Raw genomic sequence first — 27,373 nt, 5'->3', positions numbered from 1 at the left:
AATTTGTCTCCTTGTACTTGATGTTTTCTATTTGTTTAGAAGTGGATGGGATGGTGTCCTGGCTGACTTCTACATCAAATCAAATTTTAATGTGTTAGGGTCTGGCCATGCAAATAAAATTATACCGTGCTATGTTATTAGGATTTATAAACGGCCATAAACAATAAAAATATGAAAAGATCAGGAAAGTTTTTATTTTCTTTAGAGCCAATAGATAATTTAAATTCAAATTGCTTACTGGAAATCACGTGTCTAAAGAAGACGTTGAAGCTACACCTGTTGTCAGACTGCCAACAGTCCTTTTATGAAGCAAGAAGAGCATCAGCTGTGCAGAGCGTGAAACACCTTGAAGTGCCGGGAGTAACAATGGGGGCATTTCTGCGCAAGTAAGAGAAACGTATTTGATTTCTTTATCATCTCAAGTTTCTGTTTATGTTACAAAGATGAGGATTAAATTAAATACAACAATATTTCTTATGATATGATGATGCTTTGTTTTTATTTTTTAGTATATTATTTTGAAGCAAATATATTCTAGGCTGAATGAAATTTCTTGTTGAAATTAAAAGTGTCATCTTTTAACACTAAGTTAACATAAATCAGTACTTTTTCATATGCTGTGATGCGTGAGTCGGTGTCTTATTCCCCAAAGACGAGGCTGAGTCTCAGTAACTTAGCAAAACCAGTTTTATTTCACTCAAAACAGGAACAGCAAGGTTATTAATTGTAGCTCGATCTACCATTGTACTACACACAGACAGAGCAAACAGGCAGGGTTAGGGTCAGGGCAGTGGCCAAATTATAATGTTGCCAGTATCACCCATCAGGCGACTGGCGCTTTGCACGTGGTCAGCTTGTAGTTGTTTCTGTGGTGCTGTGATGGATATGCAGCCCTCAATTGTCGTGCTTCTGTGTGTCGTCCCATTGATGAGAGTCTCAAAAGGGTGCAGAAGTCTCACAGTACATTCACATCTTTTAGGTTTTTAATTTCTTTTTTTTTTTTACATGTACAAGGTGTTTTATTTTCATTCCATTTTATCAATTTGGACTATATTGTTAAGTCCATTACATAAAAAACAAATGAAAATCTGTTTTAATTCCAGATTACAATGTGACAAAACAGGAGGATGAATCCTTTCTCAAGGCACTGTAATAACAGTTTTATTCTTCCATCTTGTAGATAGTGGTCTGACATTGGTTTCTTTAAATTTAAATTCTTACTTATTCTCAAAAGAAACTTTTTACTTGTACTCCATAATTAATATGGAAAAGTGTCTCATGTCAAAATACAAAAAAAAAAATCAACAGAAAGATTAAACATTACCATAAAGTGAAAAAAATCTAATACATTGACTTGTAATGGCATGATGATGAAGAAGATGAAGATAAAATTCAGGTAAAGAGCAGACATCCATCCAACCTGCTATATCCAAACTACAGGGTCACGGGGGTCGACTGGAGCCAATCCCAGCCAACACAGGGCGCAAGGAAGGAACAAACCCGAGGCAGGGCGCCACCCCACCACAAGGAGCACACACAGACGGGACAATTTAGGATCGCCAAAGCACCTAACCTGCATGTCTTTGGAAGGAAACCCATGCAGACACAGAGAGAACATGCAAACTCCACGCAGGGAGGACCCAAGAAGCGAACCCGGGTCTCCTAACTGTGAGGCAGCACTACCCACTGTGCCACCCTGCCACCGTACCACAAAGAGAAAACATTTATTGGAAAAGTAAGTCAAAAAGCACAAATGTCAAAGTGATTTTCTGCAGAGTGAATTTCTCTGCTTGCTACTGTAATTAAAGTTGACTTTTTATCCATTTTGTAAGAATTTCTTGCCCGTGGCATCTTAAAACCTGTTTAACTTGGATGACTTTAGAAACAAAAAATGAGGCACAGCTTTCTAGAACCTTGTTTGTTCAGCGGCTCTTGCAATGTCGACAGTATTGTATGGTGATAAGTTTGCTCACCACCTTGAAAAAGACCCTCTTTTGTGATACGGCTTTGCCAACACATTGATGAGCTGGCAGAAGACATTAAAGATCAATTAAATGAGAGAGTCTTACTCATTGAAAATTATGCACCACAGCAGAATGAATCAACTGAAAAAACTGGGTTGACTGAGCTGTTTGTGTGTGTGAAATACGGTCTTGATAAACTCACAGTTGCTAAAAGTAGTAACTGATAATGGTGGGCTGCCAATTAGGACCTTCAACTTATAGAGAGGTGCAGTAGAAGAAAATGTAACAATGGCTGGTCTAACTGGCCAATTTGACAAAAATTCCTAAAATTTGTCAGTTTGGCGTTTGTCCTCAGTGGCAAAATACTGTACTCATCCTACTTAAGACCCCATGTATATTGTTCTTTATCAGTTGTTCTAGTCAAACAATTCAATCATTTTAAACATCTATTCCTCTTCTATAATAACCAAAAGGGAAAAACACAATAACATGTTATTGTAAAATTAATGTTGATTAGCACATTGATCTCCTAACCAAGCCTCAGGGGATGCAGAAACCAGTGTGTCAGTCCCAAGCCCGGATTAATGGGGAGGGTTACGTCAGGAAGGGCATCCGGTGTAAATTTTTGCCAAATAAATATGCGGTCAACAATACAAATTTCCATACTGGATCGGTCAAGCCCCGAGTTAACAATGATTGCCACCAGTACTGTTAGCCAACAGGGTGCTGGAGGAGGTTGGGCTACTTTTGGCCAAAAGAGGAGAAGAAATAGGGGGAGACGTGTCTGGAGGCAGGAGAAGAGGAGGAAGGTAAAGAGAGCGGAATTGAGGGTAGGAACTTTGAATGTTGGCAGTATGATTGGTAAGAGCAGAGAGTTAGCCGATATGATGGAGAGAAGGAATTGTGCGTACAAGACGACTAAATGGAAGGGGAGTAAGGCCATGTGGATCAGAAGTGGATTCAAATTGTTCTATCATGGTGTGGATGGGAGGAGAAATGTGGTAGGAGTTATTCAGGAACAGCATGTCAAGAGTGCACTGGAGGTAAACAGAGTATCAAACAGAGTGATGATTGTGAAGTTGGAAATAGGAGGCGTGAGGATGAATGTTGTTAGTGCATATGTACCACAAGTTGAGTGTGCGACTGATGAGAAAGAAGATTTTTGGAGTGAGTTGGATGAAGTGATGAACAGTGTACCCAAGGGACAGAAAGTGGTGATTGGAGCGGACTTCAATGGACATGTTGGTGGAGGGAACAGAGGAGAGGCGGAGGTGATGGGTAGGTATAGTGTCTAGGAGAAGAATGAAGAAGGTCAGATAGTGGATTTTGCCAAAAGGATGGACATGACTGTGGTGAATACGCATTTTAAGAAGAGGGAGGAATATAGGGTTACGTACAAGAGTGGAGGAAGATTTACACAGGTAGATGACATCTTATGCAGAAGAGTCAATCTGAAGGAGATTGAAGACTGCAAAGTGGTGGCAGGGGAAAGTGTAGTTAAGTAGCATGGGACAGTGATCTGTAGGATGATGATGAAGATCAAGAAGAGGAAGAGAGTGAGGCCAGAGCCAAGAATCAAATGAAGGAAGTTGAAAAAGGAAGACTGCAAGGTTGAGGTTAGGGAGGAGGAGATAGCCGGACAACTACAGCAGATGTAGTAAGGGTGACAGCAAGAAGGATGCTTAGCGTGACATCTGGACAGAGGAAGGAGGAAAAGAAAACCTGGAGGTGGAATGGAGAAGTACAGGAGAGTATACAGAGGAAGAGGATGGAGAAGAAGAAATGAGATAGTCAGAGAGATGCGGAAAGCAGACAAGAGTAGAAGGAGATAAGGCCAAGGAAAAGAGAGAGGTGGCGAAAGATAAAGAAAAGGTATATGATGAGTTGTATGAGTGGTTGGACACTAAGGAGGGGGAAATGGACCTGTACCAATTAGCTAGTCAGAAGCACCCAGCTAGGAAAGATGTGCAGCAGGTTAGGGTAATAAAGGATAAAGATGGAAACGTACACACAAGTGAGGAGAGTGTATTGAGCAGATGGAAAGAATACTTTGAGAGGCTGATGAATGAAGAGAATGAGAGAGAGAAGAGGTTGGATGATGTGGAGATAGTGGATCAGGAAGTTCAACGGATTAGCAAGAAGGAAGTAAAGACAGCTATGAAGAGGATTAAGAATGGAAAGGCCGTTGGTCCAGATGACATACCTATGGAAGCATGGAGGTGTTTAGGAGAGATGGCAGTGGAGTTTCTAACCAGATTTTTTATTGGTATCTTGGAAAGTAAGAAGATGCCTGAGGAGTGAAGAAGAAGTGTACTGGTGCAGATATTCAAGAATAAGGGGGATGTGCAGGGCTGCAGTAACTACAGGGGGTTAAAACTGATGAACAGCATGAAGTTATGGTAAAGAGTAATGGAAGCTCAGTTAAGAAGTGAGGTGATAATTAGTGAGCAGCAGGATGGTTTCATGCCAAGAAAGAGCAGCACAGATTTGAACATTAGACACGAGAACAGGCCATTCAGCACAACAAAGCTTGCCAGTCCTATCCACAATTCACAGAACAGAACAAATTCTCAATACAGTATAAAAATAAAAATTTTACAAGTACGGAGCAGAATTTTAACAGTAGATGATATCACATAATGTGAATTGGAATTTGTTTAGAGTCCTGGAGACCTCAGCCATCAAGCTGTCTCCCCCATTTGGCCATTCCAGAGCTGAACCAGCGTTGGGCCTGCCAATCTGATGAAAGAACCCCTCTATCCCAGGATTCCTGCGATCCTCCATCACGGATGACTTTACCTTAGGCAGGCAAAACATCTTGGCAGGTGGGCCGTAGCACCAAGTGCCACATTTGAGTACCAAGAAGAGAAACAGAATAGGTGAGGGTTAGTAACAAATTCTAAGTATCATATTGCTTATGTTTTAGTGCTAATGACTGACAACAGAGATGCAGTCTGTACAGTGTGGCAGGTGGCTGGGGTTGGTACCCAGCCAGGAAATCTAGAAGGACCGCCCTGGTGGCTTTGGGGACCATGGGAACAGAGCTTAGAAGCTCCACCCTATAGGGGCCCGTGGTCACCACCAGGGGGCGGCCCAATGTCTGAGGAGCCCTGGCCCTCAGCACTTCCGCCACACCCGGAAGTGCTGGGGAGAAGAAGACCAGGGACACCTAGAGTGTTTCCGGGTGCGCAGTTGGCACTTCTGCCACACCAGGGAGGGGCGGCGGGGGCTTATCAGGAGGCACCTGGAGCACGTCCGGGTGTGTATAAAAGGAGCTGCCTCCCTCCATTCGATGGCTGGAGACGGGGTGGCAGAGGATAGAGCTCGGAGGAGAGGAGTGAAGGTGGTCAGTAGACTGAGAGAGGCATTAAAGATAAGATAAAGATAAAGATAAAGGTAAGAGAGGCCTGGACTTTGGGGGTGATTGGTGCTGCGGCACTGGGTTTGTGTGTGCTTCATTATTGTAAATATTTGTAAATAAACGTGTGTTGGGTGCTAAAACCATGTCTACCTGTCTGTGTCTGGGCCATATTCCACAACAGTTAATCAGCTGCTCTAGTCAGGATATGCAAAACTGAAGTAGTGAGTCTTCAGCTGGGATTTAAAAGCTGAGACTGAAGGGGCATCTCTTATAGTAGCAGGCAGACCAGTCCACAGATTAGGGGCCCTGTAACTAAAAGCTCGACCTCCCAATGTTATTTTATTAATCTTTGGAGTCAGAAGCAGATCAGCATCTTGAGGTCTTAATGTGCGCTCTGGTTAGTAAGTCATGATAAGTTCAGACAAGTAAGCCGCACTTTGGCCATTTAATGCTTTATATGTTAAAAGGAGGATTTTGAAATCTGCCCTAAACTTAACCGGGAGCCAGTGTAAGGATTTAAGAACTGGAGTTATGTGTTCATATTTTCTTGTTCTTGTAATAATTCTTGCAGCCACATTTTGGATTAACTGGAGGCTGAATAAAGAACAGTTTTAACATCCAGTGAACACCACATTGCAGTAGTCAATCCTACTAGAGATAAATGCATGAATTAATTTCTCAGAATCCTGTTTATTTAGAAAGCGCCTTAATTTCCCAACATTTTTAAGATGGAAGAAACTTTGTAATGTGTGCTTTAAAGGACATGCTACGGTCAAAGATAACTCTGAAATTAATGGTGTCTCCAACTGAGTTAAATGATGACAAAATATTGTTGTGATCAGCGTCATTCCCTCCAAAAATTAACATCTCTGTTTTATCTGAGTTTAAAGATAGGTAGTTCTCATCCATCCACTCCTTTATTTCACTAACACAACTAATTAAAGACATCATTGGAGAAACTTCATTTGATCTAATGTCCTCATTTCTAATCCTGTCCATCCTTGTCACACCCAATGCAAATCTTAGAATCTTTAACTCTGCCACCTCCAGCTCTGTCTTCTGTGCCACCGTCTCCAGCCCATATAATATAGCTGGTCTCACTACCGTCCTCTAGACCTTCACTTTCACTCTTGCTGATACTCGTCTGTCACAAATCACTCCTGACACTCTTCTCCACCCATTCCACCCTGCCTGAACTCTCTTTTTCGTCTCTCTTCCACAATCCCCATTACTCTCTATTGTTGATCCCAAGTATTTAAACTCATCCACCTTCGCCAACCCTACTCCCTCATCCTCACCATTTCACTGACCTTCCTCTCATTCACACATATGTATTCTGTCTTGGTAGTCCTACTGACCTTCATTCCTCTCCTCTATAGAGCAGATCTCCACTGCTCCAGGGTCTCCTCAACCTGCTCCCTACTATCTCTACAGATCACATTGTCATCAGCAAACATCATAGTCCAAGGGGACTCCTGTCTAATCTCGTCTGTCAACCTGTCCATCACCATTGCAAATAAGAAAAGTTTCAGAGCCGATCCCTGATGTAATCCCACCTCCATGTTGAATGCATCCGTCACTCCTACCGCAGACCTCACCACAGTCACACTTCCCTCGTACATATCCTGTACCACTCTTACGTACTTCTCTGCCACTCCCGACTTCCTCATACAATACCACAGCTCCTCTCTAGGCACCCTGTCATATGCTTTCTCCAGGTCCTCAAAAACACAATGCAACTCCTTTTGGCCTTCTCTATATTTCTCCATCAACATCCTCAGAGCAAACATTACATCTCTGGTGCTCTTGTTTGGCATGAAACCATCCTGCTGCTTACTAATCATCACCTCCCTTCTTAACCGAGCTTCCACTACTCTTTCCAAAAACTTCATGCTGTGGCTCATCAATTATATCCCCTTGTAGTTACTACAGTCCTGCACGTCCCCCTTATTCTTAAATATCGGCACCAGTACACTTCTTCTTCACTCCTCAGGCATTCTCTCACTTTCCAAGATTCCATTAAACATCCATCCATTTTCTAACCCGCTGCCATCTCTCCTAAACACCTCCATGCTTCCACAGGTATGTCAAATGGACCAACGGCCTTTCCATTTTTCATCCTCTTCAAAGTTGTCCCTACTTCCTCCTTACTAATCCGTTGCTGAAAAATCAAAAGCTACAAGGTAGCGGTTTAGTGGTATCTGCCAGTCTCCTAGTTTGGATTCAGAGTAGTTTTCTTTTTCCTGGACACAGCTACTGCCAAGCCTTGTCTGCCTGCTATCAATTGCTTTTTTACCTGGGGCTGCAAGGAGCCACTTTGCTATGGTGGGCCATGTGGAGCCACTGCAGTAGTCTTGATATTATTTTGGGTTATTGACCAGTAGAAGGGGCCTACACATCTTTTCACATTTTATTGTTATACAACATTGAAACTCAGTGGATTTAATTGGGCATTTTTGGCAATAGAAAAAGACTCTTTAATGTCAAAATTAAAACAAATCTCTAATTACAAATACAAAATGCACAATGATTGATCTCATAGGTATTACCCCCTGTGAACGATCCAGAGACATCAAAAAGGTTTGGGGCAGCCACTTGTATATTATGTCCTGTCTGCAAACTGGCAAATTTTTATGAGTTCTTCACAGGTCAGAGTCCAAAACAGAACTGACTTAAGGCTGTTAAAGATGTCAGCTTTGAAGGCCAAGACAGGAAGTTAAGTCCTTGGGATCAGAAATGGAAGTAATGTTATTTTGGCAGGAAAGTGAAATCTTTATGCATCAGAACCGGAAGTGCTGTCATCATATGCATCAGAAACCAGAAGTGACTTTGTTACTGGCGCCAGAACCGGAAATGACATCATCATTTGGCACCAGAAACATGGGGAATTTCCCGTGGATGGTCTGCAGAGGATAGAGAGAGAAAGTCAGTGCACCTCGCCAACCCCTGTTCTGATGTTGAACTACTATTATTCAGGCCCTTTAGCTGCCTCTCAATCACATGTGTGTAACACCCCATTTAATGTGACACATCACTGGTGCAACCCACTTGTTTAGAAGTCCCAGCATTATTTCAATGGATATCATCCGTCAGAGGTGTCAATTGATTGTATCTGGTAGGTCCAACTTGTGGCGAATCATCATAGTGTCCTGACCTACACAATGAAGACAAAGGAACACAGCAAGAAACTCAATTAATAAATTACAAGTCAGGGGATGGAAACAAGAAAATCACCAAGTCACCAAATATGCAGTGAAATCAGCGATGAAGAAATGGCAACCGCATGACGGAGATGTAAATCTGCTAGAACAGGCCGTCCACAAAAACTAAGAATAGGAGAGAGGGGGGCCATCAACAGAACTGTGAATGAGCTAATCTGAATGATGTTTGAGAGACAGTGCAGGTAACAACTGTGCCGAGGGGATTCATCAGCTGCACCCTTATAGGAGAGTGGAAAAGACAAAGCCACTTTTTTAATTAAGAAAGAAGAAACACAACAACAAACAGGATGCATGTGGGAGACTCTCATAGTTAGAGGAGCCCAGAATTGAATATTGGCCATCAGACTAAATGCTGTTTTACACTGCACATTACCACAAATGTACCATTTCCACTGAAAAAGGCTTTGGAGATGCTTATCTGCAGCAGGATCTGGAAGGCTTGTCAGGGGAAATTGAAGGCAGGAAAACTTAAGGAAGTCTGAAAAGATCCTGTGCCTTGAGAGAAGACAACAAGCCCAAGCATAAAGCCAAAGCTACAGAGGAATTTCAAGTTCAAGTTCAAACACTTTATTGTCATTGTGTAACACAACAAAATTACTTTTTGTGACAGCCCCAAGGTGCATTTAAAGAAAAGTCAAATAATTCAGAATATGTCATATACCGTGTTAAGTGATCAAGTAACCAGAGCAAATTATTATTGCTCAAAGTACAGCAGCAGAAATTGTTATCACACCTGTTACTGAATAGTACATTGCATATTCTATATTGTATTACAATAATATATTGTACATTACCAATATAGCTTATGGCACATGTTCAATTAAAAATGATCTCAGACTGAGGAGATTCAGAGATCAGAAAGTAGATGGGAAAAAGCTCTTTTTTAGTCTGTTTGTGTGTTCACGGAATGACCTAAAGCATCTTCCTGATGGAAGGAGCTCAGACAAAGAATTTCCAGGATGAGTTTTGTCCTCAATGAGAATGTTTTTGGCCCTTCTCACACAGTGAGTCTTACACAAGAGTTAGTGTGATGGCAGTTCAGTCCCAATAATGGCCTCTGCTGTTTTTACGACCTGCTGCAGGGCTTCTTTAGCATCCTTGGTCCAGCTGTTGTACCTGCAGTTAGTTAAAATGCTCTCTATAATGCATCTATAGAAATTTACCAGCAGCTTCTGGGGGAGGTCAGCTCTCCTTAGCTTACTGAGAAAATCGAGGCGTTGTTGTGCTTTGCCTGTTATAGCCAAGTTGTTGTCAGCCCAGGACAGGTCCTCTGAGATGGTGAATCCTAGAAACTTAAAGCTGGAGACTCTCTCCACAGCATCTGCATTGATTGTTATTGTGATTGGTCTTTTAAGTGGTCCTAAAATCCAGAATAACTTCTTTGGTCTTTTTGGTATTTAAGACCAGGTTGTTGGTGTTGCACCATTCTGTCAGTTTCTGAACCTCTTCCCAATATGCAGCTTCATTGTTGTCTGTTACAAGCCCAATGACAGTCGTATCATCCGCAAATTTAACAATAATGTTTGATTGGTGGATGGGTTGAGAGTCATGGGTGCAGAGTGCCTAGAGAAGGGGACTTAGTACACATCCTTGCAGCACACCAGTTCTCAGGGTAAGGGTGGAGGATGTCTGTTTGCCCATCCTGACAGACTGGGGGTGGTTGATGAGAAAATCCAGTAACCAGTTGCATATGGACGGAGCAAGTCCTAGTGAATAGAGTTTTTGGATCAGCTGGTTAGGTTTGATGGTATTAAATGCAGAGCTGTAGTCAATGAAGAGAATCCTAACATAGGTGTTGGGCTGTTCCAGGTGTGAGAGAGTAGCATGTAGAGCCACACAGATGGCGTTCTCAGTTGATCTGTTTGACCGATAGACAAACTCTAGATCAGCTGGAATGGAGGCTTTGATGTGGGTGATTACCAGTCGTTCAAAGCACTTTGCAATGACAGGGGTGAGAGCGACTGGTCGATAGTCATTAAGACAGGTTATCCTCAGTTTTTTGGGAACAGGTACAATGGTTGTGGATTTCAGGCACAAGGGGACTACACCTGAGGAGAGAGAGAGGTTGAATATGTGTGTAAATACCTCCACTAATTGGTCAGCGCAGGCCTGGAGCACACGTCCTTGCACATTATCAGGACCTGCTGCCTTCCTTGTATTGATGTTTTCGAGTGCCCGCCGCACATCATGTATGTGTATGACTACAGGCAGTTCGAAGCTCACTGGAGGCTGGTGTTTGTCCTTGTCAAACCGTGCAAAGAAACTGTTAAGTTCCTCTGCTAGGTTGGTATTGTTATTGGCCAGTGTGTCTTGTACATCATGAATGACTTCAAAACAACAATGTGAGGGTCTTGGAGTGGCCAAGTCAGAGTTCAGATCTCAATCCACCTGAGAATTGGTGGCTGGTCTTAACAGTTTGTTCACTCACATCCACCATGACACCCAACAGAGCTCAAGAATAATGAGAAAAAATGGCAGTGACCTGATGTGCAAAGCTTAAAGAGATCTATCCACTGAGACCCAAGTTTAGAGCTGAGAGTAAAGGTGTGTCTACTTAATACTAACTGGAAGGGGTTGATCAACTACACTGGTCTACACGAAAATCCAGCACTCACAAAAAAAACTGTATTTTTTACATTTAGGTGTGTTAAGTTGATTACAGAAATTGGAATTTCTCTACCACAAACTGTTGCCACAAGCTATCAGATTTGATTAAAAAAAACATGTTTTTTAACAGAGTAATTATTTTCCATGTTCAGAATATTATTTTAAGTTTACTTTGAGGTGTAAAACAGCAGTCTTCCTTGTTCTTAATGTTAGCTTGGTCACAACCCAACATCATTTTTTGCTATACATAATTGTTTTTTTCTCTTTTCTTATTAAATAACGAGAAATTTGAATTTCGATTGTTAGAAAGATGCTTCGTATTTCTCCAGAGGAGAGATGCCTGTCGTTTAAATGGTTTTTACAGAAACATGTAAGGTTTGTTTGATCCATCCATTGTCTTCACCTTATAACAAGTAAGCAAATGATAAAAGAATACACAGCTTGTCCTTACTGAGACAATAAATGTTACTGGATAAAAAAAATTTTGAGCAACATAGATAGAAACTTAAAGGAAGTGGAGCACGTCTGCGTTTGGTCACTTCACCGTGTAACAAGTGATCCAAGTAGCACCAATGATAAAGTGGTGGAGACTAAAAGGTCAAGTGCAGTCATTTGAAAGGGTGGAGGAATGGTGGGAAATGAATAGTAAAGTCATATTGAGAGCAGGTGAAGAGGTTTTGGGTAGGATGACAGAAAGGAGACCACCCTGGGGACAAAGAGACGGTGCAACAGAGAAGTGCCGGATGTGACAAAGGCTAAGAAGGAGGACATAATGGCAATCAGGGAAGGAGGAAGATAGAGAAAGGTGTGGGCAGACAAACAAGGAGCAATAGCAGGAGCCAAGGCACAAACTCTGGAAGATATGTATGAGAAAATTGGAGACTAATGAGGGAGAGAGAAGTGTTTTTTTAAAATAGCAAGTACTATGGACAGGGTTAGGGAGGATTTTAGTCAGATAAAGCAGATGGAAGATGAGCAGGGTGTGGTCTTGAGTGAGCATCATAGGTTCAAGAAGAGATAGTTGAGGTACTTTGAAAAGCTGCTGAATGAAGAAAATCCAAGGGCATATTTGAGGATGGAGTTCCAAATGAAAGGCAAATACCAAGACTATGGAGGAAGACATAAAGAAGGAACTGAAAAGAATGAAAAATGGAAATGCAAAAAGACAAAAATACAAGATAAAATACTAAAAGAAGTGTAGCAGAGTTTAGTGGAAAAGGCAGGAGATGATTTATGGAATCTAATGCAGAAGATGAATGGATAGGAGAGAATACCAGAGGAGTGGAGGAACAGAGTGATTATACCCAATTATATGGAGAACGGTGATATCCAGGGTTGTGGAAACTATAATGGGATAAAGCTGATGTCACACACAATGAACATTTGGGAGAGGGTTATACAGAGAAGGCTTGGGGAGGATGATTTTATGACAGGGAGAGGAACAACTGCTGCAGTCTTTGCATTAAGACAACTCATAGAGAAGCATCAAGAAAAACAGAAAGGTTTGCATTTGGCATTTATTAATTTGGAGAAGGCTTATGATAGAGTGCCACATCAAGAAGTCTGAAAGAGCATGAGATGGGAAGGAGGACCAGAGAAGTATCTGAGGATGTACAGGTTATGGAGGGAGCAAGGGCAGTGCTGGGTAACAGACAAGATTCCAATTAGAAGTGGTCTGAACCAGGGATCTTCTTTAAGTTCTTACCTCTTTAATCTGATTCTGGACGTGTCGACTCCAAAGATAAAAGACAAATCACCCCTGGTGCTGACTTTTGCCATTGATATTGTGTTGTGTAGCACCAGAAAAGAGAAAGTGGAAAGAAAATTGGAAGAATCAAGAAGGGGTTTGGAATACTGAGGGATGAAGATAACTAGGAATAAAACAGACTATCTGAGGTTTAATGATGACCAGGATTCAAAGTCATCCTGCAGGAAGAGCCTTTAAAAAGAGAGGATACATTTAAATATCCAAGATCAGTGGTAGCTCAAGATGAAGAATTAGAAGCAGAGATAAGAAGTTAGACATGGCATAAATGAGAATGTTTAGATGGATGTGCGTAGTTACAACAAATGACACAATAACAAATGAGACAATCAGAGGTTCAACAAAAGAGTGAGAAATGTCTAAGAAAGTACTGGAAAGGAGGCTGAAGTGGTGTGGACATGGGATGAGGAGAGTCAAGGATTATGTGGGCAAAAGAGTGATGGGAATGGAAGTACAGGGAAGAGGAAGTGAGGGAGGCCAAAGTTGTGGTGGATAGATAAAGGAGAAGAAGATCTGAAGGAAAAGAGTCTGAAGGGAAGGAGGTGGAGGACTTAGGAGTGCCGAACTGCCTGTTCAGGAACATTGATTCCACATAGAAGGAGGAAAAGATGAAGAGGAAGAAGAAGATTCCACTATGAAACACCATCACAGGATTAAAATAGGAAAAAACATTTCCAAGTGACTACATTTTGTAAAGTCAGTCAGTCAGTCAATCATTTACCAACCCACTATATCCTAACACAGGGTCACGGGGGTCTGCTGAAGCCAATCCCAGCCAACACAGGGAACAAATCCTGGGCAGGGCACCAGCCCACCACAGGGCACACACACACCTAGCACACACTAGGGAAAATTTAGGGTCGCCAATGCACCTAACCTGCATGTCTTTGGACTGTGGGAGGAAACCCACGCAGACACGGAGAGAACATGCAAACTCCACGAAGGGAGGTCCCGGGAAGTGAACCCAGGTCTCCTTACTGCGAGGCAGCAGCGCTACCACCACAACCGTGCCACCCTTTGTAAGTAATAATTATATTTCAAACAATTTGAAATGTAATTTATTATTTTTTCACATCTGAATAATTGATTTTAAAAATAAACAGGGTGAGCCAAAAAGAAGTACCATATTTCAAACGTTTATTCTTCAAAAAAAAAAAAAACGCTACAAGATAATAAAAATTTCATTACAACACAAGAAAGGGTATACAAAGTAGATTTTTTTTTCACTGTGTTTTAAAAATGATGTCTTCAAGGTGGTGGCCATCATTGGCGATTCACTCTTCGAGACGATTTCTGAATGCTCAAATGACTCGTTCCGCTCTTTCAAGAGGAATAGCGGTGATTTCGTGGTGAGTAGCGGCCTTGAGAGCTTCAGTGTTTTCAGTTCGGTGTGTGTATACTTTCGACTTGAGAGAGCCCCACAAGAAGAAATCACATGGAGTGAGAGCAGGCGAACATGAAGACCACCTGACATCACTGCGTATGGAGGTCAGCTTCCCCGGTAACATCTCATGCAAAACTTTCTTTAAAACAGTGGGTTTTTTTTTCCTTTTTTTAAACCTTCATCTCGCTGAAATTGTATGTGAAACAGAAATTCTGCTTTGGATCTAACGTCCTCAAATGTTTAAAGAATGCCTAAAGTTTCAAACTGAAGCACATTTTATCTATTTCTTTATTTATTCGCAGATCAGTGTTATTTAGTTTTTTATGGTTAAAATTAATTTAGATCATTTTGACGAGATCTGATTTCACTTTGGAATTGAAGACTCTCTTTTTGTTGTCAAAAAAATAAAATTATATCCACTGGGATTCAATGTTTTATAAAAAATAAAATATGACATCTTCCAAAGAGTGAAGACTTTTTATAGGCACTGTTATGTATAGCGGGGTCTCCTGATCAGACTGGCAGAAGCCCTCACCAACCTTATGTCAGAATTAAACAAAATGGTTGCAAGTCCAGCTCAAAATTGGAAGCTTCTTTAAAAATGTATGCTTTGAAAGTAATAGTATTCCATCCAGCCATTTATTGAATCTGCTTCATATAATATTGGGGTTATGAAAGCCAGGATCTTTTGTGGGAACAGTAAGCCAAAGGCAGGATGAAGATGAAGATCAGAGTCCTTAAAAGACAGAGATTTGAACAGAAAATGCAAACTCTGCATAATGCAGTGGCCCAGACCACCTATAATAACCGCTTCATTGGTACCTCCAATCTAACCAGAATGAATTAATTAGGTGGCACTCTGTGATGGACTGGCACCCCCAACAGCACTGATTCCTGCCTTTCAGCTAAGATGAACTCTTCTTCCTCCCTGTAGTCCTGTATTAGACTTAAAAAGTTGAAAAAATGTAAAACACTCTTACAATTGTAATGAACTTAATTTCACAGGCTGGGATTCTCATCTCAAGATGGCTCACCTTTGGAGATGGCCGCCCTGGGCCGACCTTTCCAGGTGGGGATGCTCTATGACTGTCGCACTGATTCACTCATTCCAGGTAAGAGAAAATTCAATTTTTTACATTTACTCTCTCAAACAGTCCACCTACAGTGATATTTTGGGATCCACGTTTGAACTAATTAGAATTTTTTTGTTTGTTTAATTTTGTTTTTCTCACCAGATGTCAATCTATGGGACTTGGAAAACCTTAAGAAAGACCTCAAAATTAGACCTCAGAAGGACACGCAGTTCAAAATCATCACTTTGGACTCCTTGGATGAGAAAACTTCCCTCTTAAATATGACAGCCTCACTTAAAGCGAGCTTCTTGTGTGGCTTGGTTGAGGTTGCTGGAGCTGCCAAGTACCTCAAAGACACCAAATCATCCAAACGACAGTCCAGGGTCACCCTGCACTACAGCACGACCACCAGAATGGAGCAGTTCAGCATGAGCCACTTGGGTAATCAGAACGTCGTCTATCCAGAAGTGTTTGAGCAGAAATCGGCCACCCATGTTGTCACAGGCGTGTTGTATGGTGCTCAGACATTTTTTGTTTTTGATCAATGGGATACTAAAGTGGAAGAGAACCGAGATAATAAAGGAAAACTAGAAACATTAATTAAAAAATATATTTCCGTAGATGGAAAAAGAGACTTAAAAATGACAGATGCTGACAAGGAAACCGCTGACCATCTTAACTTCACATTCTATGGTGATTTTCTCCTTGATCACAATCCTACAAGCTTTCAGGATGCCATGCAGATTTACAACAATTTGCCAAAGCATATTGACGAAGATGACAAGCTAGCAGTGCCCGTCCAGGTCTGGTTGTACCCGCTGAAACATCTCAACTCACAGGCTGCTAGGCTGGTACAAGAGATCAGTGTGGCACTTGTGTCCAAATCTCAGGAGGTCCTGGAGGAATTAGACAAGCACATTATGAGGTGTAATGACATCATGAAGGACGGTGTTGTCAATAACTTTCCTATAATAAGGAAAAATGCAAATGACTTTAAATCAATGCTTAATCAATTTAAATATACCTTCCAGAATGAACTGGCAAGGGTCTTGCCAAATATCAGGGGGGGTAATGCAATTGAAGAAGAGCTGGCGAACATTCTGAAGAAGAAGGAAGAGTCACCATTTAAGAAGTGTGTCATAACAACATGGCTGGATAAAAGAGAAAAGGAAATCACTATGCTTAGAAGTTTCTTAAATCGAATTGAAGAAATGAAACTTGATATTGTTATAAATGACCTGGATACATTAATTTACAATACTAGTGTTAAAAGTGTTGTCTGCTTGACTTTCACTTCACTCCACGTGTGTCAGTCATACATGTCAGAAATGGAACGCTATCTTCAAGCCCCTTCTAGGAAGTCCTCATATCATCTGTCAGAGCCAAGTGAAGAGTTAATCATCCAGAATTTCAGACAGCATTCCCAGAGTTTCATTGAGTTTGCTGAAATTAACCAAAACAGCAAAACAATGAGATTCCTCGTCCACTCGATCCCTGATGTTGAATATCTTGGGGCAACAATCTATTTGTATGAATGTGGGCGTCTCATCAACCAAAACTTTCAGCTTCCATCAAAACCTGAGACTCTTGTGGTTGACTCCCAAACAGAAGACAGTGTAACCCTAAAGTTAAGACCACCAAAGTGTGACATTAAAGGGTACAGAGTGGAGTATAAGCGACTAGAAGATGAAGAGTGGAAGACTATCAACACAACTAATAAAACTGTAAAATTTACAGAGTTACGTCCAGCTTCAACATATCAACTCAGACACAGAGCCATTTGTCAAGTTGGTGTGAGTCAGGCCAGTGATACGATTGAAGTGAGGACACTGCCTGTTAAAAAGCCTATGGGAAGACATGCTATAAAAGACAAATGTAAGGAGATAACAGATGGAAAATTAAGACTTTACCTTTTGCCTTTGAAATCACAGTTCATTAATACTGTGAAGAAGATAGAAACATGTTCCTTTGGAAACAGAACATCCATGAAACCTTTAAAAACAATTATGGTCCTTGGAGCAACAGGTTCTGGCAAATCCACCCTGATCAACGGAATGGTTAACTTTATCTTAGGTGTCCACTGGGAGGACGACTTCAGGTTCAAGTTAATCCATGAAGAAACATCTAGAAGTCAAGCTGAAAGCCAAACTTCTGCTGTCACTGCCTATGAAATGAACTACCAGGATTATTTCAATGTCCCATACTCTATCAGTGTAGTCGACACACCAGGTTTTGGAGACACCAGAGGAATTGATTGGGACAAGCAAATCACTGAGCAGATACGAGAATGTTTTGTATCTCCACAGGGTGTCCAGCATATTAACGCAGTGTGCTTTGTAGTTCAGGCTTGCCTAGCTCGACTGACACACACACAAAAGTACATCTTTGACTCCATTTTGTCCATTTTTGGTAAAGACATAGCCAATAACATCCTAGTCTTGACCACATTTGCAGATGGACAGCGTCCACCAGTTCTGGATGCCATCACAGAGTCTAACATTCCATTCCCCAAAGATGAGAAAGGGTGCCCTCTCTTTTTCAAATTTAATAATTCATCCCTTATTGCTAATCATGATGAGACTAATAGCAGTGATGATCAGATGTTTGACAAAATGTTTTGGGACATGGGTGCAAAGAGCATGGAGAGGTTTTTTAAGGCTTTAGAGAAGATGGATGCTAAAAGTTTAGCACTAACTAAAGAGGTGCTTGAAGAGCGCAAGCACTTGGAGACATTAGTGGAAGGACTACGGCCTCAAATCAAAGCTGAACTGAGTAAACGTGAAGAAATTAGACAAACCCGTGACATTTTAAATAAACACATTACTGACATAGAAAGCAATAAGCATTTTGAGTATGAAGTGGATGTAACTGAAACAAAAATAGAGAGCATTGCAGGCACTGGGGAGTTCATCACTAACTGCCAGAAATGCAAATTCACCTGTCATTATCCGTGTTCTTTACCAAATGATGAGAATAAGATCAAATGTTCTGCTATCAGGGACGAGGTCTGCACTGTTTGTCCCGGTAAGTGTGCGTGGAATATTCACTCCAACCAACAGCACAGATTCATCTATGAAACTAAAAGGGTCAAAAAGACTTATGATGCGCTTAAGAAGAAATATGAAGATGCACAAGGGGAATTGATGACAACTGAACAAGTGCTTGAGCGGCTTCAGCATGAACTGGATGATATGATAAACTCGATTTACAAACTCATTACAGAGTCTCATGAAAGTATTAAACGACTTGAACAAATCGCCCTCAGACCAAACCCGCTCTCCTCTCCAGAGTACATTGAGCTCCTCATTCAGGCTGAGGAACAAGAGGCAAAGCTGGGATGGATGGAGCGAGTGAAGTCACTGCAGGAAGTGAAAGAAAAGGCAGAAATAATAGCAAATCATAATAGAAAAGATGAAATGCCACCAAGTGTCCAAACCAGTAGTCAAAAGAGAAAATCGTCAGAGACAATGTGCCCACAAAATAGCAAAGTTGCAAAGCATACCTTCTGAAAAAAAAAAAATTACCAAAAGTAAATTTGCTATATGTGGTTCAATCTTGGATACTGAATAACTGTTTTTGGACCTTTGTATCTGCACAACTGATGATATCTGTTACAGAATATGATTTTATTATGAAATAATTAAGAATGTTAAAGTGTTTTTTATTTATCTTTTTTATTCTAACTACTTTATTTAAAGCATTTTTGTAAGAAAGCTCAGTATTAAACTGTAACTTTGACTATTTGTATTTAACTGTAACTTCTGATCTCAGTTAAAGTAACTTATCTAACCACAAAAAGAGGAGATGTTAGTAGAGACAGCAGACCACCAATTAAAATTGCAAAAATGAAAGTTTCCACCGCATTAAGACAGTCTGGCAGCATGAAACTGAAGGACAAAGTGGGCATTGTCCATTCATTTAGGTATGTAGTGGCACACAAGGCCTGTTAAGACAGCAGATTTTATTTAGAAATTCAGCTCTACTTCCCAACCTGTATTCCTAGGTGAATGGGTGTACTGCACCTCGTACCAACAGTTTGGTCAGCTCTGATCTATACCTGATAACAAAAGTATAAATCAGAGTTGAGGAGGCACGCCATTGAAAGTCCTTCAGACAAAAAGGCACCCAAAATGGCGTTCATTTTAAGGTGAACTGTGACTGGATATGATGGACAAAATAAGGCACCTATAAGGTGAAACTGGAGATGTGTAACTGGAATGGACCTTGATCCAACCACCAGAGGTTTCACCTACCTTCAAAGCTAGTTGCATTAATCTCATCTGTCTCTTTTGGGGAGAACTAAATACTCAAAATGCACTCTTTATTGGAGATTTGAAAGCTGATGATCCACTCTTTTTGGGGTGAGAAGTCACCAATTCTCTATGGAGCAAAAGGTTCACAAACTTACTTTGTAATGGAAGCCATTACCCATAGAGCCTTGGAGCTGGATGAGTTGAATAAGCTCCAACATCCAATCAGCCAAGCTGAGCTCTGTGCCAGTGACTGAGCCCAGACTGAGAAGCAGCCATAACTTCAAGAAGGGAACTTCAGTGCCTACACTCTTCTGCTGGAGAGGACCTAAAAACGAGCTGACAAAGGCAGCATCACACCACACCATGGACAAAGGACCATGCAGAAGAGACAAACTGTGCACTCCAACACAAGAAGGGTCATCCACTTGAACCGTATAAATGTATCGGTAGCAAGATAAATCAGGACTCTAAATAGCCAGTAAACAGCCTGTATCTCTTTTGTAAGATGTTTGTCTGTCTTACAGCCTGTCTTCTATGTCAATAAATATGCAATTATCATATTATCAACAAATTGTTTTAATCAGGTTCTTAAAACAAGTGGACTTCAGTTACCTTGATAAATGTCTATGGCAGGCAGGAGACCCCTACTATAGAGAAAGTTAAGAAAATAATGTGGGAGCCTTACCTCTTCTTCTTTTCCTTCGGCTGCTCCAGTTAGGGGTCACCACAGCGGATCATCTTTTTCCATATCTTTCTGTCCTCTGCACCTTGTTCTGTTACACCCATCACCTTCATGTCCCCTCTCACCACATCCATAAACCTCCTCTTAAACCTTCCTCTTTTCCTCTTCCCTGGCAGCTCTATCCTTAGCACCCTTCTCTCATTGTACCCAGCATCTCTCCTCTGCACATGTCCAAACCAATGCAATCTCGCATCTCTGACTTTGTCTCCTGAGAAAGAATATTTAGAATTAAGGTGCTTCAGCTTTTCCAAATAATAAAAGTATGGCGCTAATAGAACTATAAGAAGCGTGTCACTTATGTATTAAGTAACGATGTTTTAAGCTAACGTAATAAATGTAATTTAATGCAGATACTGAAGCTATGAGGATGTAATTTCTTTGTAACTAATGTAATGTGCTGAACTAAACTTTATGTAACCCTTGATATTGTACGTGCAAAAAGTATAAGAAAGTGAGCATTGTCTAAATCTGCTGAGTTGCATGCACCCTGTATATGACAAATGTGTTTTAATTGACCATAGTGTATATAGGGGTGTGTTACTTAAGACTATGACTATGCTGACAACTCTTTTATCTGTAATAAACACTGTGCTTTTCTGCACTTATAAAATCCAGGATGTGAACACAGACTGTAGCAATCTATGTATGACCCCAAAATGAACTGCCAAGCTTCCTCTTTTTATTCTAATAAACAAACTGGTATAAAACTGAGCTAACGTCCTGCTTTCAGGCAGGCTACCTGTAACAAACTGAGCTGTCAAGGGCTGCAGCCTCTCTGCCACCAAGAATAAAGACATTGCTTTTTACTTTATATTGGTGTCTGTTTCCTGTCGTTCCCGACTTTCAGAGACCACACTCCCAATCGTCCAACTTGAGCTGACCCTCTAATGTCCTTATTTCTAATCCTGACCATCCTTGTCACACCCAAGGATAAGACAACAGCTTCCGTGGCATAGCGGTAAGATTTGCTGATTTGTAATCAAGAGTCCCCGGTTCGATCCCGAGTGCCTCCTATATTTGCCGTTTTCAGTTGTGAGCTGCTCTTATTGTTAATATTATACACACATACATTTGGTTTGCGTCTGTAACAGATGGTGTACATTAATAGTACTTGTAAAAGTTACCATTTTTTTCACTTTTATTCTCTCAGTCATGATCACGATACATACTACTGCCCTAGGGATCTGACGCTGTTAGTTTTTATTTGAAACTGGGAATAACTGTAGATGCGAGTATTGTTTTGAGGCAATGGAACTGGACATTCTCTGATCTGGAGGGATAAAAGCTGACACAGAAACGCTGGTGAATCTGCCTTCTTCGTATCTCACCATCACTTGATTTTTTTTATTTGTTTTATTGACTGTTCCTGCTCACGCTGAATTAGTATGCACCTTACGGTTTATGATGTTAAAAAAAAAAACAGAGGCATTGGTATATATGATATTTGGAATTATTAATTTTATGACCTGTATAATACATTTCGGAAAACATTGTGGCATGGATTCAACATTATTCATATTCATTTGCATCTTGTTGTTGTAATCAGTGACCACATGTTTTTTTCCCCATCTTGCCAGTCTCCACTTTGCTGTATGGTGCTGTTCCTTTTGTACTCCAGAGCATGCAGAGGAAAGAATAGTACAGAGAGAGGTCAGTTCAGCACTATATGCAATCATCAAATTCAAATGTTAACAGTTCACACACACGCAAGGACCGTCCTTCCTACATTTACGACATGTGTACCTGTTGCAATGTACACACTTCTGTCTATGCTTTGGTTCCGATCCTTCTTTTAACATATAAAGCATTACATGGCTGAGGTCCGGCTTATTTGTCTGAACTTATCATGACTTACAAACCAGAGCGCACGTTAAGATCTCAAGATGCCGGTCTGCTTCTGACTCCAAGGATTAATAAAATAACAGTGGGAGGTCGAGCTTTTAGTTACAGGGCTCCTAAACTGTGGAATGGTCTGGGGAATTTATTTTTTTTTTCACATGTTCCCGCACCCCTTTTTGTTACTTCGCGCCCCCTAGGGGGGTCTGCCCCACAGTTTGAGAACCACTGTGCTACTCTATGCAGGTACTGATGGCAACTGCTACACTGCTAAAGCCTCTTCTATATACAGTATATACAGATTCAAACACACAAAAAGCACATAAAGCACAGTGTCTACAATAAATCATGTTATTTATGTATTTATTTATTGCTTTTTGTTTGATTTAATGCTAACACAACTAAAGGAAGCCTACGGAGAAAACTCTTTCAGCTTTCTTTATTTTGTGACGTCTTGGCTTTTTCTTTCGGTAGTCTCTCCAAATCCTTCTTTGGTGTTTTCTAATCTAATCTGTCAGGTAAAGACAAATTATTAAGGATACCCATTCTCTCTTCTCTAGAGATTTCTAACATGCACCAGTGCTTAGCTTTCAATTAACCCTTTCAGGGTGGATGTCGATTTTTGTCGATAGACGTTTGTAATCAGCTGCAAACTGTGACAAAACTCGACGTCACGTTTTAGTTTGACTCTCTCTGTTGGAACGAAAAGTTCGCTTTGTTGAGTTGACCTCAATTCCCTGCATAGCAAAGTAGCAAACAGCCTCTAAAATGGCATCGACATCTGGCGAGAGACCAAAGCGAATGCGCAAACCGAAATACTCCATGGATGACATTTGGCGTACTATCTCTAAATCGGACTCTGACTTGTCGGACACCAATTTTCAGGCAGGTGGTCTGGAGGTGGAGATTGAAAAAAAAAGTGAGGTACTGGCATCAGCTGATTGCGGTGTTGAACACGTTTGTGTATCTGATGTTTGCCTGGGAGGAAACGCCACTTATGATGACAAGAGGTACAAACTGGATTGTGTTGCATTGCGACTGCTGCCACCGTGCAAGGACTGCCAGGTAGCTGGTCTGCAAGAGACACTGAAAGGGTACTGACAGCAACCACAGCACACAGCAGCAAACATTTTATGTGGATTTGTGTGTGAAACCACTAATTTGTGTGCTTCTCTGAAAACTGAGTTTTTTGGAAAACTATTCAGCCTTCAAGGAGTTAACAAACATTTTTTATGATAAGCTAAACACATTTTCAACTAAAAATAATAAATTAATAAAAAATATACTTAAACATCACAGTGACATAAATTATTAACGGTAACAGTGGTGTCCAAACTGTTTATTAACCAAACAGCTTTCCCTCAAAGTTTATGTATGTATGTATGTATGTATGTATGTTTGTACACTCACCTAAAGGATTATTAGGACCACCATACTAATACGGTGTTTGACCCCCTTTCGCCTTCAGAACTGCCTTAATTCTGCGTGGCATTGATTCAACAAGGTGCTGAAAGCATTCTTTAGAAATGTTGGCCCATATTGATAGGATAGCATCTTGCAGTTGATGGAGATTTGTGGGATGCACATCCAGGGCACAAAGCTCCCGTTCCACCACATCCCAAAGATGCTCTATTGGGTTGAGATCTGGTGACTGTGGGGGTCATTTTAGTACAGTGAACTCATTGTCATGTTCAAGAAACCAATTTGAAATGATTCGAGCTTTGTGACATGGTGCATTATCCTGCTGGAAGTAGCCATCAGAGGATGGGTACATGGTGGTCATGAAGGGATGGACATGGTCAGAAACAATGCTCAGGTAGCCCGTGGCATTTAAACGATGCCCAATTGGCACTAAGGGGCCTAAAGTGTGCCAAGAAAACATCCCCCACACCATTACACCACCACCACCAGCCTGCACAGTGATAACAAGGCATGATGGATCCATGTTCTCATTCTGTTTACGCCAAATTCTGACTCTACCATTTGAATGTCTCAACAGAAATCGAGACTCATCAGACCAGGCAATATTTTTCTAGTCTTCAACTGTCCAATTTTGGTGAGCTCGTGCAAATTGTAGCCTCTTTTCCCTATTTGTAGTGGAGATGAGTGGTACCCGGTGGGGTCTTCTGCTGTTGTAGCCCATCCGCCTCAAGGTTGTGCGTGTTGTGGCTTCACAAATGCTTTGCTGCATACCTCGGTTGTAACGAGTGGTTATTTCAGTCAAAGTTGCTCTTCTATCAGCTTGAATTAGTCGGCCCATTCTCCTCTGACCTCTAGCATCAACAAGGCATTTTCGCCCACAGGACTGCCGCATACTGGATGTTTTTCCCTTTTCACACCATTCTTTGTAAACACCAGTAACTGAGCAGATTGTGAAATACTCAGACCGGCCCGTCTGGCACCAACAACCATGCCACGCTCAGAATTGCTTAAATCCCCTTTCTTTCCCATTCTGACATTCTGTTTGGAGTTCAGGAGATTGTCTTGACCAGGACCACACCCCTAAATGCATTGAAGCAACTGCCATGTGATTGGTTGATTAGATAATTGCATTAATGAGAAATTGAACAGCTGTTCCTAATAATCCTTTAGGTGAGTGTATAAGTGGTACAGATAAAATATGTTTTAATGTTCTTCAGGCACTAAGTGTTATTTATGTATGCTAATCATATAGATTTACTCTTTTAACATAGATTGTGTGTGTATATACAGCAGAATCGAAGATACCTTATTAATCCTATAAGAGTAATTGCAGTGCGACAACAAACAGTTAAACAAATACAGCATTGGTGGATTCAGAAATATCGACACCTCTCCACTTCATGCACACTTTACCGTGTTGTAGATTTTATTTAAAATGCATACGTTTTACATTTTTGTCCATCAGTCTTCATTAAATAATTCATAATGACAAATAGAAAACATGTTTGGAAAAGTTTGTAAATTTATTACAAATCAAAAACTGAAATCTCTGATTACTATATGCATTTCAACCCGTTACTGTGGCGATCCTTATTATGATCAGATGCCTCCTGTTTGCTTTAATTCTTCTTGAGATGTGCCCACAACTTGAGTGGAGTGCACAAGTAGCACAATAAACTGATTGAACATAATTTAGAAAGCACATGTGGACAAATGAATAGAAGGTCCTACAATTCACACTTGCATGTCAGGACAAAAACCTAAGCAACGAAGTGCAAGGAGCTCTCTGTTGACCACTCTGTTGTGATCAAATTGTGGTGAGGCAAAGATCAGGACAAAGGGGACCAAACCAGTTCTGAAGCTCTGAAAGTTTCCAGGAACACAGTTACCATTAAAAATTGTGAAATGGAAGAAGTTTTAACCAAGGGACTCTTCCTAGAATTTTCTGTCTGACCAAACTGAGTTAATGTGCAAGAAGAGCCTTGGTCAAGGCGGTGATCAAGAACCTGGTAGTCACTCTAACAGAATTTCAGAAAGTCCTCTGCTGTGATGGGAGAAGTGGTCAGAAGGACGATCATCTGAGGAGCATTGCATCAGTTAGGAGCTTATTGTAGAGTGGCTAGACGGAAGCCACACTTGAGTAAAAGGCATATGACAGCCCCTTGGACTCTGACAGCAGAGAAACGTGATTCTCTGGTTTGATGAGACAAGAATCAAATTCTATGGACAAAACTTCAAGTACAATGTTGGATGAAGACGAGTCACTGCTCATCAGCTGCCTGATACCATCCCAATGGTGATGGATGGTGGGGGCAGCATCACGCTATTGGTGTGCAGGAACAAGGAGATTGGTCAGAAGGAAGAATGCAGCCAAATACAGAAAGGTCATTGAAGAAAACCTGAATCAGAGTGCATGCCACCTCAAATTGGGGTGACAGTCCGCTTTTCAAGAGGTCAGGGCTGTATGAAAAAGAAGAGAATTGTACTGTAACTCTTTTTTAGGCAGGCAGTGTGGTGGGGTGGTTACAGCTTTGGACTTCATGCCCTGAGGCCCACTCCTGACACTGTGTGACCTGGAGCAAGTCACTTAACCTGCTTGTGCTCCACTTAGAAAACAAAAACCTAACCAATTGCTTCATAAATGTTGGAAGTCACTTTGGATAAAGGTGTCAGCCATATAATTAAATGTTAACTCTGTTAATTAATTATCTTTTGGCAATGCCAGTAATTAATTAAGTAATTCGGTAAGACTCCTGCTTTATTTTCCTTAACTTTCTCTGTTGTAGTGGTGGTCTCTGGCCATTACACTAGATTAATGTAATTAAATCTCATTTTAAGAACTAGAATAATACAATTTATTGGTAAACACAAGCAATATAGAATTATGATAAATTCATATATATCAGGTGAAATAAAAAAGCACAGACAAGTATAAAGGTTTGGGGTTTTTAGGCCTCATACACTGTAAAGCAAACAAAGAACGTCAGTGTTTTCTACTAGAGTACAACAGACAAAAAAATAAAGCAGGTCAGACAATTTATAATGGTGCAACAGGAAGTGATGAAATGATGGGGAAAGTCGTGATGGTTGATTGGAGAGTGATGTCATCTTTGGGGGACTGGAGGTTAGAAAGGACCCCAGAAGTGGGTGGTAGCAGAAGACTTCCAGGTTTGTTTATGGCGGCCGTGCTTTGGTCTTTCTAAAGAAAAGAGAGGTTAGTACCTCGCCATTGTCCCCCAGCACGGCTTGTCGGGTCCTTAGGCCGCTCCCCATGCCCTCGTGCGTGACATAGGATATAAGACAGGATGCAATACAGAAAAGACCAGACAAAGACATAACAGAGAAGAAGTTGGCTGCTTACTGGCTACTTAGTTTATCATGTAACAGATAATAATTTTTTACAGTGCCAAGTTTTTAAAGATGATGAATTAAGTTATTGTTGTTCCAGGTTCAAGTGGAGGACTGCATCCCTTTACTCCACAAGTTGCAGTTGGACATGACAGTGGCCAACAATTCCTACTGCATCACTGGATTTATATGATTCTCTAAATATTCCCTGCCATTTGCTGCTTTCATTTCTGGCATCAGTCACTTCAGTGGTGTCTGATACTTGAGACTGAGTGTGTGGGTTAGTGTGACAACATATGGCTTCACTTCAGTCTGGATTTGTAGAGACCTGATGCCTCTAAAGGCTCTAACCAGAAGGTGACAGTAAGATGGATCCACGCTCCACAGACTGGCTTTC

At 41.0% G+C, this 27,373-nt stretch overlaps 1 protein-coding gene across 3 annotated transcripts; it reads left to right on the top strand.

Moving 5' to 3' along the window:
- Positions 1–312: 312 nt before the first annotated feature.
- On the top strand, positions 313–20,384 carry LOC120515227. Of its 3 annotated transcripts, none has more exons than XM_039736037.1 (4): positions 313–386; positions 14,172–14,406; positions 15,308–15,414; positions 15,538–20,384. In XM_039736037.1, exons 3-4 carry the CDS (start codon positions 15,345–15,347, stop codon positions 18,882–18,884), a joined length of 3,417 nt encoding a protein of 1,138 aa, XP_039591971.1. In that variant the 5' UTR covers positions 313–386; positions 14,172–14,406; positions 15,308–15,344; the 3' UTR covers positions 18,885–20,384. The 3 variants fall into 3 exon arrangements, with proteins under 3 accessions (XP_039591971.1, XP_039591979.1, XP_039591961.1); XM_039736045.1 differs by having other exon boundaries at positions 14,172–14,419; XM_039736027.1 differs by lacking the exon at positions 14,172–14,406 and having other exon boundaries at positions 314–386.
- The last annotated feature ends 6,989 nt before the right edge of the window (positions 20,385–27,373 follow it).

Source organism: Polypterus senegalus, chromosome 1 (genome assembly GCF_016835505.1).
Source record: "Polypterus senegalus isolate Bchr_013 chromosome 1, ASM1683550v1, whole genome shotgun sequence".
Taxonomy (NCBI): Eukaryota; Metazoa; Chordata; class Cladistia; order Polypteriformes; family Polypteridae; genus Polypterus; species Polypterus senegalus.
Note: the sequence above shows the minus strand (reverse complement) of the source record. Positions and strands in the feature narration are given on the sequence as shown.

Excerpts from the sequence above, each read along its gene's own strand:
- LOC120515227 (XM_039736027.1), top strand. The coding sequence starts at position 367 with ATGGGGGCATTTCTGCGCAA. Across the intron at positions 387-15,307 it reads ATGGGGGCATTTCTGCGCAA|GCTGGGATTCTCATCTCAAG; the intron begins GTAAGAGAAACG and ends TTAATTTCACAG. Across the intron at positions 15,415-15,537 it reads CACTGATTCACTCATTCCAG|ATGTCAATCTATGGGACTTG; the intron begins GTAAGAGAAAAT and ends TTTTCTCACCAG.